Source organism: Plecotus auritus, assembly GCF_963455305.1.
Source record: "Plecotus auritus genome assembly, chromosome: 9".
Taxonomy (NCBI): domain Eukaryota; kingdom Metazoa; phylum Chordata; class Mammalia; order Chiroptera; family Vespertilionidae; genus Plecotus; species Plecotus auritus.
Genome location: NC_137783.1, coordinates 18098163 through 18117158, shown reverse-complemented (window position 1 = coordinate 18117158; position 18996 = coordinate 18098163). Strand labels below are relative to the sequence as shown.

The 18996-nt window shown below is 42.8% G+C and overlaps 1 protein-coding gene and 1 pseudogene across 3 annotated transcripts in view; both read left to right on the top strand.

Annotated features, from left to right (window-relative positions):
• The window catches only part of BORCS7 (BLOC-1 related complex subunit 7), a 38114-nt gene that overhangs the window by 1431 nt on the left and 17687 nt on the right, over window positions 1-18996 (top strand). Inside the window, exons 2-5 of one of the 2 annotated variants that reach the window (XR_013959067.1) lie at window positions 6071-6133; window positions 6231-6274; window positions 7241-7261; window positions 7797-7911. Coding sequence is in view for 1 of the 2 variants with exons in the window: in XM_080642147.1 (XP_080498273.1) it covers window positions 6071-6133; window positions 6231-6274; window positions 7241-7261; window positions 7797-7848 (180 nt within the window). In the remaining variant the exon portion in view is untranslated. Of the gene's footprint in view, window positions 1-6070; window positions 6134-6230; window positions 6275-7240; window positions 7262-7796; window positions 8934-18996 lie in introns of those variants that run through there. The other variant, XM_080642147.1, reaches the window with a different exon arrangement.
• LOC308234449 (keratin, type I cytoskeletal 18-like) lies at window positions 15431-16739 on the top strand (annotated as a pseudogene). The gene has a single exon. The product of its transcript is annotated as a keratin, type I cytoskeletal 18-like (transcript).

Below are 18996 nucleotides of genomic sequence, written 5' to 3'. Positions count from 1 at the left end.
CCGGAATCGAACCTGGGACCCTTCAGTCCGCAGGCCGACGCTCTACCACTGAGCCAAACCGGTTTCGGCCCTTTGTCTCTTTTTAAACGGTCTTAGTGAACTATAAAATTTAGCAATTACATTTCGATTTTTATAACTTGCAGGTGTCTTGAGTATCTTTTAATCTGCTTCCTCCTTTCAAAATTCCATTCTAAACAGAATATTTTTGCTTCTTAGTGCTAATCCTGTAGAATTAAAAAAAAAATCCTATGTTTCATACATTTTGAATTAAAATGACCAAAAAAGTAAAACCTATATAGGATCATCTCCCCCCTCTATAAATACTGGTATTTTCTATTAATCATATTTCATATTTACAGTTTTATGTCAAGATGTCCAAGTGCACAAGGTTCTGCAGAACTTCCAATTTCATTTTGAAAGCTTCCTCAACACAATAGAGGGCTTATTTTTACTCTGACTTCTTTAAACAACATAAGGAGGTTGACACTTTTATTTTTTTTAAATATATTTCTTTATTGATTTCAGAGAGGAAGGAAGAGGTAGAGAGAGATAGAAACATCAATTATGAGAGAGAATCATTGATCGGCTGCCTCCTACAATGCCCCCCACTGGGGATCGAGCCCACGACCCGGGCATGTGCCCTTGGCCAGAATCGAACCTGGGACCCTTCAGTCCGCAGGCCAATTCTCTATCCACTGAGCCAAACTGGCCAAGGCAGAGGTTGACACTTTTAAAGTTAATGTATTTTATTGTTATGAAAACAGACTGTGATTGATGGTGACCCTAGCATTTGGTTAGTGACTGATTGATGATCACCCAGGTTACTTACTTTATGCTCATTTCTGTTTGCTCATTTGACACTTTATTGTTCAACATGAATCTCCTACCGCGGCTCGCGAGCCACATGCGGCTCTTTGGCCCCTTGAGTGTGGCTCTTCCACAAAATACCACGGCCTGGGCGAGTCTATTTTGAAGAAGTGGCATTAGAAGAAGTTTAAGTTTAAAAAATTTGGCTCTCAAAAGAAATTTCAATCATTGTACTATTGATATTTGGCTCTCTTGACTAATGAGTTTGCCGACCACTGTCCTAAAGAATAGCAAATTTGCCCTAACTGGTTTGGCTCAGTGGATAGAGTGTCGGCCTGTGAACTCAAGGGTCCCGGGTTCGATTCCAGTCAAGGGCATGTACCTTGGTTGTGGGCACATACCCGGTAGGGAGTGTGCAGGAGGCAGCTGATCGATGTTTCTCTCTCATCGATATTTCTCTCTGTTCCTCTCCCTTCTTCTCTGTAAAAAATCAATAAAATATATTTTTTAAAAAAGAAAAGAATAGCAAATTCTAAGCAGATGATTTTGCTACCTTTTACACAAGGGTAAATTCTAGCAGATGATTCTAAGCAGATGATTTTGCTACCTTTCACACTAATAGCTTTATTCGTGAAATAAAATTAGGGAGTGAGTGACCTGTGGGTATCACTTACATTAGGACTGGTCCCTCCTTATTGGTGAGCCTAACCAAAAGAGACTGGACCATGATTTCTAGGTCTTAGCTTTTCCTCACTTTGAGGATTTTGGGCCAATCTCTGGCCTGCAAACTTTCTGTTGAGCAATCAGCTGGTGAGATCAGTATTTTCTTTTATTTTTTTTTTATTTTTAGAGTACATTTATTAAAGCTGGGGACAGTAAAACAAGGAAGGGCTTAGGGTAGAAGAAGCAACAGGAGAGCCTGGGTGGGGCTGCTTTGGCTCACTGAGAAATCTGAGAAAAGGGGGCCTTGGAGACAGGGTCAGGGGTTAGCCTGGTACGAGCGCTGCCGCTGCCCACTGCTCCCAAGTTACAAGCCTGTGGGGTTCTTTGGAGTTAGGAGATGCACATCTGAGAGGAAAGAAGAGCGGGAAGGGAAAGGTGCCCCCGTACTCCCTGGAGCGGGAGCGCACACTGAACTTCATCTTTTTACTGAATCTCTTACATGGTACTTACCACATACTGTATTTCCTTCTTCTATAGTTGCTTACATATTTTGCCATTTTCTTTAGTGGACTGTGAGGTTATTGGGGTGTCTTTTTTTTAAAATATATTTTATTGATATTTTACAGAGAGGAAGGGAGGGGGACAGAGAGTTAGAAACATCGATCAGCTGCCTCCTGCACAACCCCCACTGGGGATTTGCCCGCAACCAAGGTACATGCCCTTGACCGGAATCGAACCTGGGACATTTCAGTCCGCAGGCTGATGCTCTATCCACTGAGCCAAACCGGTTTCAGCAGGGGTGTCTTACTAATGTCACTCCTTCTCAACCCATAGAGCATTGCTTCTCTCTTCAGCAGATTCCATATAGATATTTTGTTTGAACGGACAATTTCCATATGTAAAACATTCCTTCCATAGCATTCATTTAATAAATACCTATTGAGTATTTGCTGTGTGTCAGGAGACAAAACAAAGCCCCTGTTACTTAGGAAACGAACATTTTGGTGAAGAGACAAACAAATGACACACATACAAGAATCAGGTGGTTATAAGTGACCAGAAAAGGGTTTTCTGAGAATGTGACATTTGAGCAGACACTAGAATGAAGTGAGGGAGCAAGCCACGTGGGCATTCGGAGGCAGAAAGCTCCAAGGAAGTAGCAAGCAGGAAACCTTGAGACGGGACTGTGCACCATAAATGCATGGAGGCCACCATGGCTGGCACGAAGTGAGGGAGAAACATACCAGCGTGTGTCCACAGCACAGTGAACGCTGTGACTGATGCGCCCCTCCTCTGCACAGCTGCACTTCCGCTCCTCCGGGGAAATCGTGTGCTTAGCGGGGGTCCTTTTTGTTTTTTTCCTAAACCTGTGTAAAGCACTTAGCTTGTTACTGAAATGACATTATTTAATGGAATAATATGGAAAACAGTGAAATATGAGTGCAAAAAGAAAAAGAGGGTTGCTGTTGCTATGAAAACTAAGTTGAAAGAAATACTTGTTGACGATGAGTACTAAAACAAGCTGCTGTTGAGTTAATTATGAGCAAGACAGCGGTAAAGGCCTGGGATGAAAACCCTAGAAATCTAAAAAGACTCAGTACTCAAAAGAAACCCAAACTGAAAACCTTAGATCATACACTGTGTGTGTGGTCGGTTTATGTAAGAAAATGATGTACAATGCCACCAAATACACCTACTAGTATCATCAAAGGAAAGACCTTGGCCCTGCATTACAACAGCATTCCAGGCAATCACACAAAGTCTATCTTCTAAAAGTCTCTCAACCCCTCTCCACCCTCCCATCTCCCCTTTTTTTAATTGTCAATCCTCACCAGAGGATATTTTTTTCCATTGCTTTTTCAGAGAGAGGGGAAGGGAGTGGGGGGAGGAGAGAGGGAGAGAAAGAGAGAGAGACATCGATTGGTTGCCGAATGCACCCCCACCAGAGCCGGGGATCAAAATGCAACCCTTACAGGCTGACACACTAACCACTGAACAAACTGGCCAGGGCCCCTTTTTTATTTACTGCCCCGTCTGTGGTTCAGGCCACTCTGGTTGCTGGCTTAGAATACTGCAATGTTCTAACCCAGTGGTCTCGCAAGCCACATGCGGCTCTTTGGCCCCTTGAGTGTGGCTCTTCCACAAAATACCACGGCCTGGGCGAGTCTATTTTGAAGAAGTGGCGTTAGAAGAAGTTTTAAGTTTAAAAAATTTGGCTCTCAAAAGAAATTTCAATAATTGTACTGTTGTCCTAGCCGGTTTGGCTCAGTGGATAGAGCGTCGGCCTGCGGACTAAAGGATCCCAGGTTCGATTCCGGCCAAGGGCACATGCCCCGGTTGTGGGCTCGATTCCGATCAATTGTTCTCTCTCATCATAGATGTTTCTATCTCTCTATCCCTCTCCCTTCCTCTCTGAAATCAATAAAGAAATATATTTAAAAAATAAAAATAAAAAAATAATTGTACTGTTGATATTTGGCTCTGTTGACTAATGAGTTTGCCGACCACTGTCCTAACCAATCTCTCTGCCTTCAGTCCCTCTCTAGTCCATTCTACTTACCACACCCATAAAATGGTAAATCTGATCATGCCACTTTTCTGTAAAATTACACTTATGAGGAATTCTAAATCCCAACCTTTACGTCTCAGCTTAGAAGACATTTAGGAACCTCTCCCTGAATACCTGCCCCTGTCATGGATTAGACATACCCCTCCTGCCCCTCCCAGGGCCATGTTCTCAAGGCATCCAGTGCTTTCCCTCAACACTCATGGCAGGTATTGTAATGCCTGTGTCTTCTTTGTAACCCCAGACTGTGAGCCCTATTAGGACAGAGCCTATGTCTCTTATTGGCATATCATAGGAACTTAATAAACATTCATTGAGCCCTAACCGGTTTGGCTCAGTGGATAGAGCGTTGGCCTGCGGACTGAAAGGTCCCAGGTTCGATTTCGGTTAAGGGCATGTACCTTGGTTGCGGGCACATCCCCAGTAGGAGGTGTGCAGGCGGCAGCTGATTGATGTTTCTCTCTCATCAATGTTTCTAACTCTCTATTTTTCTCCTTCCTCTCTGTAAAAAATCAATAAAATATATTAAAAAATAAATATTAATTGAATGAATGAATGAATGAAGATTCCATTAGAACCCCTTTTTCTGCTATCAGTTTGTCAGTCACCATCCCCCATCTATAGGAGTTTGGAGTTTGCTACTTAAAAGTGGCCACAGGAGGGAACAGGCACTCTCATACATTGTGAAGTGGGAATTCAAAATGGCATAACTCTAACGGAAGGGGAATTTGGCAATATGTAGCAAAATTAAAACCCTCCGATCTAGCTGTTACAATCATGACTTTATGAGTCTATCCCAAAGATAGGCTGGCAAAAAGGAGCCAAGATATATAAGGTACTTTTTTTAGCACTCATGATAGCAAAAAACTGGAAACAGTCCCAACGTCCACATACTCTTATGGGACTTTGAATACTCCTACGGGACATGCACAGTGGAGTGCTGTGCAGCCCTTAAAGCAAGAGATTCAATGAAAATGCTGCAGATTCAGCTAAGTATTTATTGTCAAGTGAAAATAGCAGGGTGTGGAAGAGGGCATATTGTAGGTTACTTTTAAGTAAGGTGAGAGACTGTAGAATAGAAGATCTTATTTTATTGTTTTGACGTTAGAAGTATGTAAAGGTTTATTAATTTTAAAATAAATAAAAGTTACCATGAGGGAAGGAGTCTGGTGGCTGTAGCAGTGCTCGTGTTCCTGGGTAATTTGAAGTTGTGGGTCCCCTTTCTACCGTAATCACTCTGACCCAAAGGAACAGGGAAGGTTGGAGGACACACATAACAATAGCTTCCTTTACATGGCCGACAGTGTCTGCCAGGATCAGGGTGCTACAGTAGGCCAGAAACCTCTGTTGATCTCTTCTTGCCTCTCAGTGTTGAGTCCCATCTCTTTGATCACAGACCACCCCACTGAATCAGAGCCCAGGGCCCTGCGATCGGTGAACTCATTAAAACCTGCCTCCACATTTCTCCTTTCTTTTCTCTTCCCTATCTCCATCTTGCCATCCTTCACCTCATGGTTTCCCACTTTAAATCCTGAGCTTCTTCCCAGGCCCTTCCCCTGTCTCTGGGGCTTTTATTCCACATCTAAGCAGCTGCATTCCTTCTAGCCTTCAGCCCTACCCTAATCCCTGCCCCTCACTCCTCTCAAACCACCCCAAATCTCAAATTTGCCTTTAAACATCAGAAGTTAGCTTTTCAATGGGCTTGTGGAACCAAAGGTTGCTTTTTTTATTTTGCAGACTTTTCCTCGCAGCACTAGACTAATACGCTATGCAGAGAACTCAGCAGTTACACAGCACTGCATTTCTCAGGAAGTGGCCTTTGGAACAGGTGTTGAGCCCATGCCAGAGCTGCCACAGAGACAAAGAAATGGATTTTTAACATGAACAAATGGAACATTATCCTCCATTACATTTAGAGTGTTGGTAGTTGTATAGGAGAGGGTGGGAGAAGAGAGGGCAGAGGTATAACAGCTGCAGAGAGATTACAGAAAGTTTGGAAATTTTGAATATTACCATTTTATTTTTGTCTTTCAGCTGCTAGGTCAGGCAGCTCGGAACATGGTACTACAGGAAGATGCCATCTTGCACTCAGAAGATGTAAGAAACCATTTCTTTTATGACTTGGGTTTTATACATAGTTTGTGTGGCTACAAAGAAGTGTAATGTTCTATTTGTCTGTCTGTTTTTAATGCAGAGTTTAAGGAAAATGGCAATAATAACTACACATCTTCAATACCAGTGAGTATGCCCTCTCTGCTGACTACTTGCTACAAATTTGGCCGTTGCTTGCTGGGTTGGTGCTTCAGCTGTTTTTCCTATGGAAGCAGGAGTTGGGAGTACTGGTGGGGCTGGTCAAGGATGAGTTCCTTCTGGAAAAGATGCCTCAGATTGCAGAAGTTGAGGTGAGGGGTGAGATCAGGAGCAGGGACCACCTTTTGTGAACCTCTCTGCATTAATTTGAGAGCTTCTGAGAGGGAGGGACTGTAAACCCCATAATGGCAGGGCCTATGCCAGGACCATGCTAGCACAGTGCTTGGCACCCAGTAGGCACTTAATTAGTATTTGTTGATTGTCTGTGCTCGAGCTTTCTCCTGGGGAGTCTGCTCCTTCAGTGGGGAGTCAAGTGTAACTGACCTATATCCTACATTCCCCACAGGTATCCCAGCCCTAGCTATGTGTAAATCATCCAGGAAATTTTGAAATGTAAAGACATCTTCTCCATTATAACTCTGGATAATGTTATAATTTAATTAGCTTTTCATCTTATTTAATTTTGTTGTATATTTTATGTAGTTGATATTATACTTAGGTACCTTCTGGAAATATATGGTTGGGAATTTAACTCTTGATATTTAAATAACTAGATGTTCATTCTTTGGGTGTGTACATATCAGCTATGTGACCATTTGACTCTACATACTCTGCAAACCAAATTTGAGTCATGCATGTAGTTTGTGAGACCACATCCCACACTCTGTGATAGGATATTGTTACCTCTTTAGGTTTAGAAGCCATCTTTTCGGCAGCTCTGCACTCTGATAGTGAACGGATTCATGAGCACAAACTTAGGATGGAATGGATAGAAATATAGAATGAATCATAAGCTGGAAATGTGTTCTGCCTGTATATATCTGGCTATAAATAACTTCTACTGGTCTACTGAGTTTTCTTATGTTTATTTTCCTCCTTCCTTTTCTGATTTAGGCAAGAAGCTATTCAGAAGAAGTAAGTAACCCCACAGATAGGGGAGTGGGTGGCCAACTGAAGTAGGCTATAGGGAATTATACTGCAGGACCTAGGATCAGTGCAAAACTCTGGTTGACAGACGCCCTTCAATTGATATACACTCTGGCATAGCTCATTTGGGATATAAAGAATACAGTATATTTCAAAGGCATGCAGTAAGTCAAAGGCATGCACTACTAGTAAAGGCTTTCTAAGAAAGAGTTACAAGGTGTAGAGACCAACCTTAAGAAAACTTTTTACATTGGTGATAATCATTAAGTAGAGTAAATGTGCTAACATCATTAAACAGCCTTTTAAAAAAAATTTTAGTGGATTAAATCTGTCCCTTGCAATATTGTTTACACTACTAACTGGCTCTACAAAACTTTTCTTCATTGTTTAAAAACTTCTGGGACCCTAGAAGACCCATGTACATGTTGATTTAGCTTCAGCAGTACTTATATGTTAAAGTACAAATAATTTGCAGAGATATCTTTATTGCTCATTCCAGATAAACTTTTTCTCTAATTTCTAGTGTTGAACAGTCATCGGATCTACAGGACCAGCTGAATCATCTGTTGAAATAGAACAGTTTATAAGAATGCTTTGCCTGATGCTGAGGAGGAAATATCTACCACAACCATTGTGCTGTGGGTTTGATTTTCCATTTTCTTCTCCAAAAGATAAGATAGAAAATATTTGTGATGATGTACAGTTTCTCCTGAAAAGTAGCTAGGTGGTTGAATTTTGGAAGCACTTCTTGAATCAGACTAACCCACACTCTTCTTGAATTTTTAAGTGCTCTATTAGTTTGATATGAAAGCAAAATTAAAAGCTGTCTTAATTTTTCCCATAGAACTTTAATGTCATATTGTCTAAATGTGATTCTTAAACAAATACTGAGTAGTGTTTTAAATTCAGAAATAGAGCTTCTATTGTGCACATAGAAGAATGGTTCTTCTTAAAGAATTTTTTCTTTGATTTATAAATTCAGGAAATATATTAATTTCCTTGTCACAGAATGGTGATAGGTAATACCTGTTTTCTAGTAACTCAGGAGATATTTTATTCATTACAGCAAATACCTAAATGATAATCAGGCAAGTTGCATCATATCTGGCCAGCTGCAAACTCCTGCCTTGACCTGCATTCCTAGAGTTTCTTTGTTGTTGTGACTCTTGACCATGTGGCCCTGGGTTCATTTTGTAATATTGCTAGTAATCAGCAAATTCATTTGTATGATATTGCCAAATGCGAAGGCAGTTGAATTACTGTGAGTGATTGCAGTATAGGCCTGTGCCATGGGGAAAACATTATGTTTGTAGACAGTTACATATACATTGAATTAATCTTGTTAAATGGCATTACCATTGTCTATAGTTAAGTCTAAATGTCTTTACTTTGTTTGAATTTAAAATGGGACCTCTCTCCTATTCCAGTTCAGTTCTTAATTTATTAACGGATTGGGAGGAAGTTGACATAGAAAATGAAGTTCTGCCCTGGCCAGTGTGGCTCAGATGGCTGAGTGTCATCCCATGCACCAAAAGGTCCAGTTCAGTTCCTGGTCAGGGCACATGCCCGAGTTGCAGGCTCAGCCACCAGTAAGGGGTGTGCAGGAGGCAGCTGATCAATGATTCATTGATGTTTCTCTTCCTCTTCCTTCCTCTCTCTCTTTTTTTTTAAAATATATTTTATTGATATTTTACAGAGAGGAAGGGAGAGGGATAGAGAGCTAGAAACATCGATGAGAGAGAAGCATCAATCAGCTGCCTCCTGCACACTCCCCACTGGGGATGTGCCCGCAACCAAGGCACATGCCCTTGACCGGAATCGAACCCGGGACCCTTCAGTCTGCAGGCCGACGCTCTATCCACTGAGCCAAACCGGTTTCGGCCCTTCCTCTCTCTCTTAAAAAATATCAATTAAAACATATTTTAAAAATGAAGTTTTTACTGGAAGAAAAAAAAAGAGTCCAATTTAATTCATATTACATATTATCAAATATCAAATTGACTAATCATATCAGACTGCATTTACCCCTCATTGTACATGTACATCTTAACTGATGCTTAAAAAAACAGTCCTAACTGGTTTGGCTCAGTGGTTAGAGCATCAACCTGTGTACCAAAGGGTCCCGGGTTTGATTCTGGTCAAGGGCACCTACCTTGGTTGCAGGCTCTTTCCTGGCTCGGGCCTTAATCTGGGCTTGTGTGGGAGGCAACCAGTTGATGTTTCTCTCACATAGATATTTCTCTCTGTCTTTCCCTCTCTCTCCCACTCTCCTGAAAAATCAATGGAAAAATATCCTCGGGTGATACTTTTCACCAAAAACCCAAAAAACACAAATGAGGTATGAAGAAATTCACTTATGCATTTATTCTATAAGCATTTATTACAATTACTAAATGTAAACAAACTCAATATAACTTAAAAAGAAGGGTTGTAACTTATAGCAAATGTCATATTAAGAGTAAAGCACGTCCTGGCTGGTTTAGGTCAATGGTTAGAGCGTCAGCCTATGGATGGAAGAGTCATGGGTTCAATTCCCAATTAAGGACATGTACCTTGGTTGCAGGTTTTCCAACCCTGGTAGGGTTGAATGTGGGAGGTAACTAATCGATGTGACTCTCAGATTCATGTTTCTCACTCTCTCCCCTGCCAGGGCCAGCCTGACAGGTTGAACCGGGCTGAGGTAGGGAGGTGGGAATTGAGAAAAGAAAGACAGACAGGAGAGCGGAATCGGGATGACTACAGATCATCGAGAGACTGCAGCAAGTTTATTAACTGCGTAATGCCTTTTATACACAAAACACTGAATAGGAGGTCTGTCAAGAGGAATGTATTCTTTGTTCCTCTTAATCTCTAAGGGAGAGACAGAGCAGAAGGACAAATTCTCAGTACAGAAATCTCAGTAAATAGTTACAGACTTCTTGGTAAGCTATGGAAGGTTGCTCTTATTCTACTGATAACCGCCATCCAAACAAGCCTGGGAAAACTGTGTGGGTAGGGGACAGCCTTGCTAGTCCCTTCAGGTGCAAGGACCGTGTCAGCTTACACCCGGTCTCCAACAGATCCCCCTTCTTTGTTTTATAGGCGAAGTTCATGTAGCCCTATTTGCAGGGATCGGATGCTAGATCCGATGGTTCAGAAGCAGACTGGAAGTAAACAGAGAATAATGAGAGCAAGGATAACAACAATTAACAGAGACCAAATAAAAGACTGTAACCCATGAAAGGACATAAGGCTTTGAATTTCATTAAAAATATCCTGTGCTACTTCGCTAGGAGGCAACAGAGCGGAACCTGCATCATTAATAGCTTGAATCTCTCTATGTAATCTACTGATATCTAAAGTAAAGTTAATCTGATCCCAAACTCCTAACAGGTGGTTGCGAACTCGATCCCAATGCCACATAGTACCATTATATATCTTAGGGGTGACACAAATCCAATCAAACTCAGCATGGCAAGAAACAAAGTCTCAGCAGTTCGTTGTGCCCTTTGGCGAATGACTATGGCTTCGGCCTCCGTTGTCAGCTTCTTCAACTGTCCCCAAGTTGGTGGAGATGCCCTCCGAGTTGTCCGTGATCTCCGTGATGGCGGTGGCGGCACGGGTGCTAGTGGACCAACCCGTAGCCTCTTGAATGGTGGAGTGAGTTCTTGTTCCACTTCATCCTCCATCTTGACCTTGAAAGGGCCGGACGAAGCGGCTGGGGATCCAACGGTGCTCAGAGTCCCCTTCAGGAAATACACAAACAGACCCCCGAGCCCATATCAGAACAGGGTCGGGGCCATGCCTTTGTCCTGTAAGTAAGTCCACCGTACCCAAGGGTGGGATCTGGACAGGGAGGACCACTGTCGCTCCGCAGCGGTTTTGCCCTGAGCATCACCATTTAAAAAATTAAGGGAATAAAGAGCTCTGTTAAGTATGTTAGCAGGGGTATCTACATACTCCCCCTTCCTTATTTTTTTAATTTGCCTTTTTGAAGTCTGATGAGCTCGCTTAACTATTCCCTGTCCTTGAGGATTGTATGGGATGCCTGTTTTTGCTGGATTCGAAAAGTAGTGCAAAACTTCTGGAATGCCATACTTGTGTAGGCTGGACCATTGTCAGTTTTAATGGTATGGGGGATGCCTAGGAAAGTAAAAGCTTGTAAACAGTGAGCAATAACATGTTTAGCGGCTTCTCCTGTACGAGGCGATGTAAAAATAAAACCAGAAAAAGTGTTAATAGAAACATGGACATAAGTTTGTTTCCCAAAAGATGGAATATGGGTTACGTCCATCTGCCACAGTTGGCCTGGTTTGTAGCCTCGCGGATTGACTCCTTCTGTGGGAGGAATGAATGTGGTTAAAGGGCATTGAGGACAGAGTTTAACAATTTGCCGAGCCTGTTCCTTTGTGATTTGAAACTGCTGGCGCAGGCCAGTGGCATTTTGATGATGGAGAGAATGTGAGGCTTTGGCTGCATCTAAAGGAGATAATGCTAGATAGGTAGTTTTAGTAAGTTGAGCAGCGTAAGTATTTCCTGTAGAGAGAGATCTAGGTAAATTTGTTTGAGCTCGTATATGGCCAAGAAACAGGGTGAGAACATTTCCTGAGTAAAGCTTGAACCTGTAGTAAGAGAATAATCACTTCGGATCGGTCAGAGTCATGTAAATTAGCAGTTTCTAAGTGAATCATAATATTTACAATATAACGAGAGTCTGAGTAAAGGTTAAAAGATTGAGTGGAAAGTTTGCGTAACGCTTGATGTACTGCTTCGAGCTCTACGCGTTGTGCTGAAGTGTGGTTAGTCTGAAAAACAAAGGGTTGATTATTGATAACTAGGGCAGCTGTGCCATATTAGAACCATCAGTAAACACCAGAACTGCATGAGGAATTGGTTGAGTCTTGACTACTTTGGGGAAAATGAAGGAATGTTCTGTAAAAAATTGTATGAGTTTATTAGATGGGTAATGAGAGTCTACTGTACCGTGATAGCCTAGGAATGAAAGAGGCCATTTATCATCTATATGAAATAGCCATTGCCTTTGTTGAGCCTTATAGGGTACTATGATGGTATGGGGCTCTTGACCATAAAGTTCTAGAGATCTGAGACGTCCTGCAAAAATAAGATCTGCTACTACTTCTGAGTAAGGATAAACTACCTTTTTCGGGGAGGAGTGCGGATGAATCCACTCCAAAGGCCCCTGTTGCCTTAAGAGGCCAGTAGGATATACTGGCGTAGCCAATACTAAATACAGCCATGGCTGTAATCAATTTCTTGTACAAATTGTTTCTTTAAGGCAGCTTCTATGTGGCAGATAGCCTTGCGAGCTGCAGGAGTAAGCTGACGAGGGGAGAGCGGGTCGCTATCCCCACGAAGAATATCAAATAAAGGTTTAAGGTCATTAGTAGTTATGCCTAAAGTTGGCCTAATCCAGTTGACATCCCCTAAAAATTTTAGAAAATCATTTAAAGTCTCTAGCTTGTCTATCCTGAGTTGAATCTTTTGAGGACGAATTTTTCTTCCTTCTATGATATGTCCAAGATATAAGTAAGGGTCTCATCTTTGAACTTTTTCAGGTGCAATAATTAATCTAGATTTAAGAAGAGCCTGTTGTAAGTTATCATACACTTGTTCTAATTGACATTCCGTATAGTGAGCTAAAAGGATGTCATCTATACAGTGTATGATACAAGCCTGCGGGTGTTTCTCTCGAACTCCGCGAATTACCTGACTGACAAACTTTTGACACAGGGTAGGGCTATTAGCCATTCCCTGAGGCAATACCTTCTAATGATAGTGGTGCAGGGTTTCCTGAAAAATTAGTAGATGGGACACTGAATGCAAAGCGTTTGCAATCAGAGGGGTCTAGAGGAATAGTGAAAAAACAATCCTTTAAATCTAGTACTAATAGCTTCATCCCATTAGGGATTGCTAGAGAGGAAGGGAGACCAGGCTGTAAAGGTCCCATAATTTCCATAGTCTTGTTTATTGCCCTTAAATCTTGTAAAAGGCGCCAGTTTCCTGATTTCTTTTTTATGATAAAAATAGGAGTATTCCAAGGACTGGTAGTCTCTTCTCTATGTCCTAGCCGGAGTTGCTCCTGTACCAACTCATGAGCAGCTTGTATTTTTTCTTTGGAAAGGGGCCACTGCTCTACCCATACAGGGTCATCTGACTTCCAAGATATCTTGTCAGCTGTGTGGAAAACAGGAGAAACAATGACCCCCCCTAAAAAATTTTCCTGAGCTGGGGTGGTAACAAGGGTAACACCCAGGGCAGACAGAATGTCTCTTCCCTATAAATTCATAGGGAACCCTGGCAAGACATATGGTCAAAATAACCCAGAGTGACCTTCATTGTCTTGCCACTTTAACATTTGTGAACTTTGTAAAGGAGAGTTGGTCTGACCTATTCATTAAAGTTGTGTCATAGCTTCTCTGTAGGGCCACTGTTTAGGCCAGTGAGCTAAGCTTATGACAGAAATATCTGCTTCTGTATCTAAAATCCCTGTAAATCTTTTCCCTTGTATAAGTAAAGTTCTCTCAGGCCTTGTATGAGAAATAGCTTGTACCCAATATGCCTTGTCCGAGGAGCCAAAACCCCTGGCTCCCCGATACTCTGTGGAAAGTAAATTGCCTGTGGCAGGCAGTGGGAGCAAAATCAATTGAGCAATTTTTATATCTGAGGTGATGGTGGTGATATTTCTGGGGGCAGAGGCCATAATTTTAATTTCCCCTTCATAATCCGCATCAATTACTCCTGGAAAAACTTGTAATCCTTTCATAGTTAAGCTGCTTCTACCTAGCAGAAGGCCAAACATCCCTTTAGGAGTAGGTCCGTACACCCCGTAGGGATGGCCTGTGGCCCCAATTCTGGAGTTAACACATATCGCCCTATGGATCCAAGGTCCAACCCGGCACCTCCGGGGGTTGCTCGGAATCACTCTCGTATCCGTTCTGCTCCCTGGGGCAGGCTGGGTGTTGTGCAGCCAGCTGGCTTTGAGATGGCACAGGGACAGGAGGTAAACTCCTGAATGAATTTAAAAAAATTTTCTACTTGCTTGTCATTAACCTTAGTTCCTTTACTGTTGAGCATAGACTTTAACATTTGCCCATAAAGGGCATTTTCCCTAGATTCTAACTGTCCCATGCTTTACTCTCGACTATCAAAAAATTGCTCCTCCCTTACCTTAACGAGTGCACTCTTTATCCCGAGGAGTGCCTCACCGTCTGCTTCCCAAGTCCTCAGGTCCCGTTTCAGGCGCCAATTGCCAGGGCCAGCCTGACAGGTTGAACCGGGCTGAGGTAGGGAGGTGGGAATTGAGAAAAGAAAGACAGACAGGAGAGCGGGATCGGGAGGACTACAGATCATCGAGAGACTGCAGCAAGTTTATTAACTGCGTAATGCCTTTTGTGCACAAAACACTGAATAGGAGGTCTGTCAAGAGGAATGTATTCTTTGTTCCTCTTAATCTCTAAGGGAGAGACAGAGCAGAAGGACAAATTCTCAGTACAGAAATCTCAGTAAATAGTTACAGACTTCTTGGTAAACTATGGAAGGTTGCTCTTATTCTACTGATAACCGCCATCCAAACAAGCCTGGGAAAACTGTGTGGGTAGGGGACAGCCTTGCTAGTCCCTTCAGGTGCAAGGACCGTGTCAGCTTACACCCGGTCTCCAACACTCCCCCCTCTCCTTCCTCCCCTCCACTTTCACTAAAAATAAATCAACGGAAAAAGTATCCTCGGGTGACAAAAAAAAAAAAAAAAAGAGTAAATCATTGGCTGCTTGGACCTGAGTCTTGCCTTCTCTCCTTCCTCCCTGAACAACATGAGCTTCAGCACTTGCTCTAGCTTCTCCACAAACCACGGGACCCTGGGCTCCATGCAGTCCCCCAGCCACCACCCTGACCAGCCACCAGCATGGCCAGCATTTATGTAGGGGCTCAGGCTCCTGGATCTCTGTGTCCCACTCTACCAGTATGTGGGGTAGCTGAGGGTCCAGGGCAGCCGTGGGCAAACTATGGCCCGCCTGCCGGATCCGGCCCGTTCGGCTGTTCTATCCGACCCGCGGAGCCGAAAGAGCCGAGGGTTCTCTTGCTCTCCCCTCCGCTCCTTTACTTTGAATTTATATTAGTTCACACAAACACTCCATCCATGCTTTTGTTCTGGCCCTCCGGTCCAGTTTAAGAACCCATTGTGGCCCTCGAGTCAAAAAGTTTGCCCACCCCTGGTCCAGGGGCTTGGCTGCAGTGATAGTCAGAGGTCTGGCAGGCATAGGGGGCTATCTAGAGTGAGAAGGAGACTATGCCATGCCTAAGTAACCTGGCCTCCTACCTGAAGAGGAAGAGAAATCTGGAGGCTGATAATCAGCCTTCACTAGGTGTTCCTGGAAATCAAACTCCAGGAACACCTGGAGAAGAAGCCACCCCAGGTCAGGGACTAGGGGCATTATTTTAAGACCATTGAGAACCTGAGGGTTCAGATCTTTACAAGTTCTATGGAAAATGCTCACACCATTCTACAGATTGACAGTGCCTGTCTTGCTGCTGATGACTTCAGAGTCAAGTATGAGATGGAGCTGGCCATGTGCCAGTCTGTGGAGAGTGACATCAGTGGTCTCTGAAAGGTCACTGGAGACAGAGATGGGGGCTCTCAAGGAGGAGCTGCTCTTCAAGAAGAACCACAGGGAGGAAGTAAATGGTCTACAGAACCAGATTGCCAACTCTGGGTTGACCATGGAGTTGGATGGTCCCAAATCTCAGGACCTCAGAAGATCATGGTAGACACCCAGGCCCAGTATGAAGAGCTGGCTCGGAAGAACTAAGAGGAGCTAGACAAGTACTGGTCCTAGCAGACTGAGGAGACCACCACAGTGGTCACCTTGCAGACTGCTGAGATAGCTGCTGGGATGATGCAGAGCTGAGACGTACATCCAGTCCTTGGAGATCGACCTGGACTGGATGAGGAATCTGAAGGCCAGCTGGGAAAACAGCCTGAGGGAGGTGGCGATGCACTATGTCACGAAGACAGAACAGCTCAACCAGATCCTGCTGCCCCTGGAGGCAGAGCTGGCCCAGATCTGGGCAGAGGGGCAGTGCCAGGCTCACGAGTATGAGGCCCTGCTGAACATCAAGGTAAAACTGGAGTCTGAGATCACCACCTGCCCCACCTGCTGGAAGAAGGGGAGGACTTCAATCTTGGTGATGCCCAGGACACAGCCCCTCCATACAATCCATCCAAAAGACCATCACCCACAGGATTGTGGACAGAAAAGTGGTGTCTAAGGTCAATGACACCAAAGTTATGGGCAGCAGAATGGGGCACACCTTGTGGGTGGCAGGAGGCCAATAAAAAGTTCAGAGATCAGTCCTGGCTGGTGTGGCTCAGTTGGTTGGGCATTGTCCTGTGCACTGAAGGGTTGCTAGTTTGATTTCTGGTCAGGGCACATGCCCAGGTTGCAGGCTTAATCCCCAGTGTGGGGCATGCAGGAGGTAGCCAATCAATGTTTCTCTCTCACCATTAATGTTTCTTTCTCTCTCTCCTTCTCCCTTCCTCTCTGAAATCAATATAAATAAATAAGAAAAAACAAAATATGGCTTAATATGAGAGCTCTAATTTGGTCTACAGAGCAGACTGACATACATATTAAAAATATGTTAACAACAGCCGAAACCGGTTTGGCTCAGTGGATAGAGCGTCGGCCTTCGGACTGAAAGGTCCCGGGTTCGATTCCGGTCAAGGGCATGTACCTTGGTTGCGGGCACATCCCCAGTGGGAGGTGTGCAGGAGGCAGCTGATTGATGTTTCTCTCTCATCGATGTTTCTAGCTTTCTATCCCTCTCCCTTCCTCTCTGCGAAATATCAATAAAATATATTTAAAAAAATATGTTAACAACAACAACAACAAAAACACTGTGGCTGAGGCACTGGCCAATCAGAATGAATGATTGCCACAAGCAATGTGGCCCCAAATCAGCCCTGTACATTAGGTACTTGAGGGAAAACTGGGAATAACTCAATTTGAGTTTATCTGTGTGTGGTTAAGTGGATTTAAGGTTTATCAAGTGATTCTGGTGAATAACCACAAGTTGGAGATAATATAGTAAAGTGAACAAGTGCAAATGATAGAGCCCTTTCCTTAACCTCCCACTAATCTGCCCATTCAAGATAATAAAGATACCATTTCAGCAAGGAGTGAGAAACTAATTTTATGGAGAGAGTATTTTGTAAACTAAATTTAAAAGAGTTTTCATCATAATGTGATTGCCAAAAAAACCCTGATACCTATAAAAACACTCATTTTCCCCCACATACTTCATAGTTGGAAATATTCTAACTTTAAACAGGATTTTTTCCCATGGGTTTAGTTTTTTAAAGATACAAAAAAAGAAAAGAAAGGCACAGCACCTTCCTATTAATACTTAATAACAACTAACTGACATCAGGGAAGATTATTAGCAGATGAGATTAATGAATATAATTTAGTAGATTTTGCATTTATATATTCCTTCACTTGAAACCCTATATCTCCTTACTACTGTAATGAACAGATATGCTTGTTACAAACCACAAAAGGAAATAAGATATACAACTCTTTGTAAAATGAAATAATATCCAATAGACACAAGTGAATCGATAAAAAATTACTAGAGGTTAAGAATGAACTGAGCAGAAGTTGCTTTCCTAAATAAAATTCAAAACTGACTGAAAACTGCTATATATGGTATTGATTTCATCTCTATGATATTCTGGAAAAGGAGGGAGAACATATCAATAATTGTTTTTGGGGTGATGGGAGGGGGAGGCATGTGGCAGTGACTGAAAGAAACCACACAGGGTGGTTTGATCAAACATTCCTAACTGGGATGCCATAGGAGGTAGTCATGTCCCAGGCCTACAGCTTCCTTAGCAAAGATCAATCTTTGCCTTAAGCGAGTCCTGTCCATTGTTCTTGTGTATCTAGGATAACACACTTTTAAATGTCAGAGTAATTTTCTTGAAGGCACAACTGCAGGCACCAGAGCAGGAGGCCACAGAACCCCTTACCGATATCCTGTTTCCTGCATACCATCTCTATGTGCTGTAAATGTTCATTGTTAAGTATCCTGTACCACCACTATCAAAGCAGGACGTGTTTCTCCATTTTGCTTTTTATCTATTCTAGTGACTTCCTCACTTTGCTTTCTCCTGCCTCCTTAATCCACCACCAATTGATTTCAGGTACCTTCCTTATGTTCTCATCTTTGATTTTAAATTCATAGAAGGAACTCAAAACTGCTATTCTCCCCTGGTCAGTGTGGTTCAGTTGGTTGAGCTTGTCCCATGCCCCAAAAGGTCTCTGGTTCGATTCCCGATCAGGGTATATGCCCGGGTTGCAGGCTCGATCCCCAGTAGTGTGGGCATGCAGGAGGCAGCCAATTGATGTTTCACATCCATGTTTCTCTTTCCCTCTCCCTCTTTTTCTAAAATCAATAAATACTTTTTTTTTTTTTAACTGTCATTCTCAAGAGCATTTTCCCCATCCATTGAGATCTTGCTTCTGGGCATGTCCTCAAAAACTTGGCTCAAATAAACTCATAAAACTTTACTATAGATTTGGATATTCTTTCCTTGACTGAGGGGCTTATAGTACAAAAGGGTCCGAAGAAACATTTTTGGGCAAGAGAACTGTTCTAAGAATTCTCTTGTACACTAAAGAAAGGTGAGTTTTACTGAATGTAAATTATATCAATAAACCTGACTT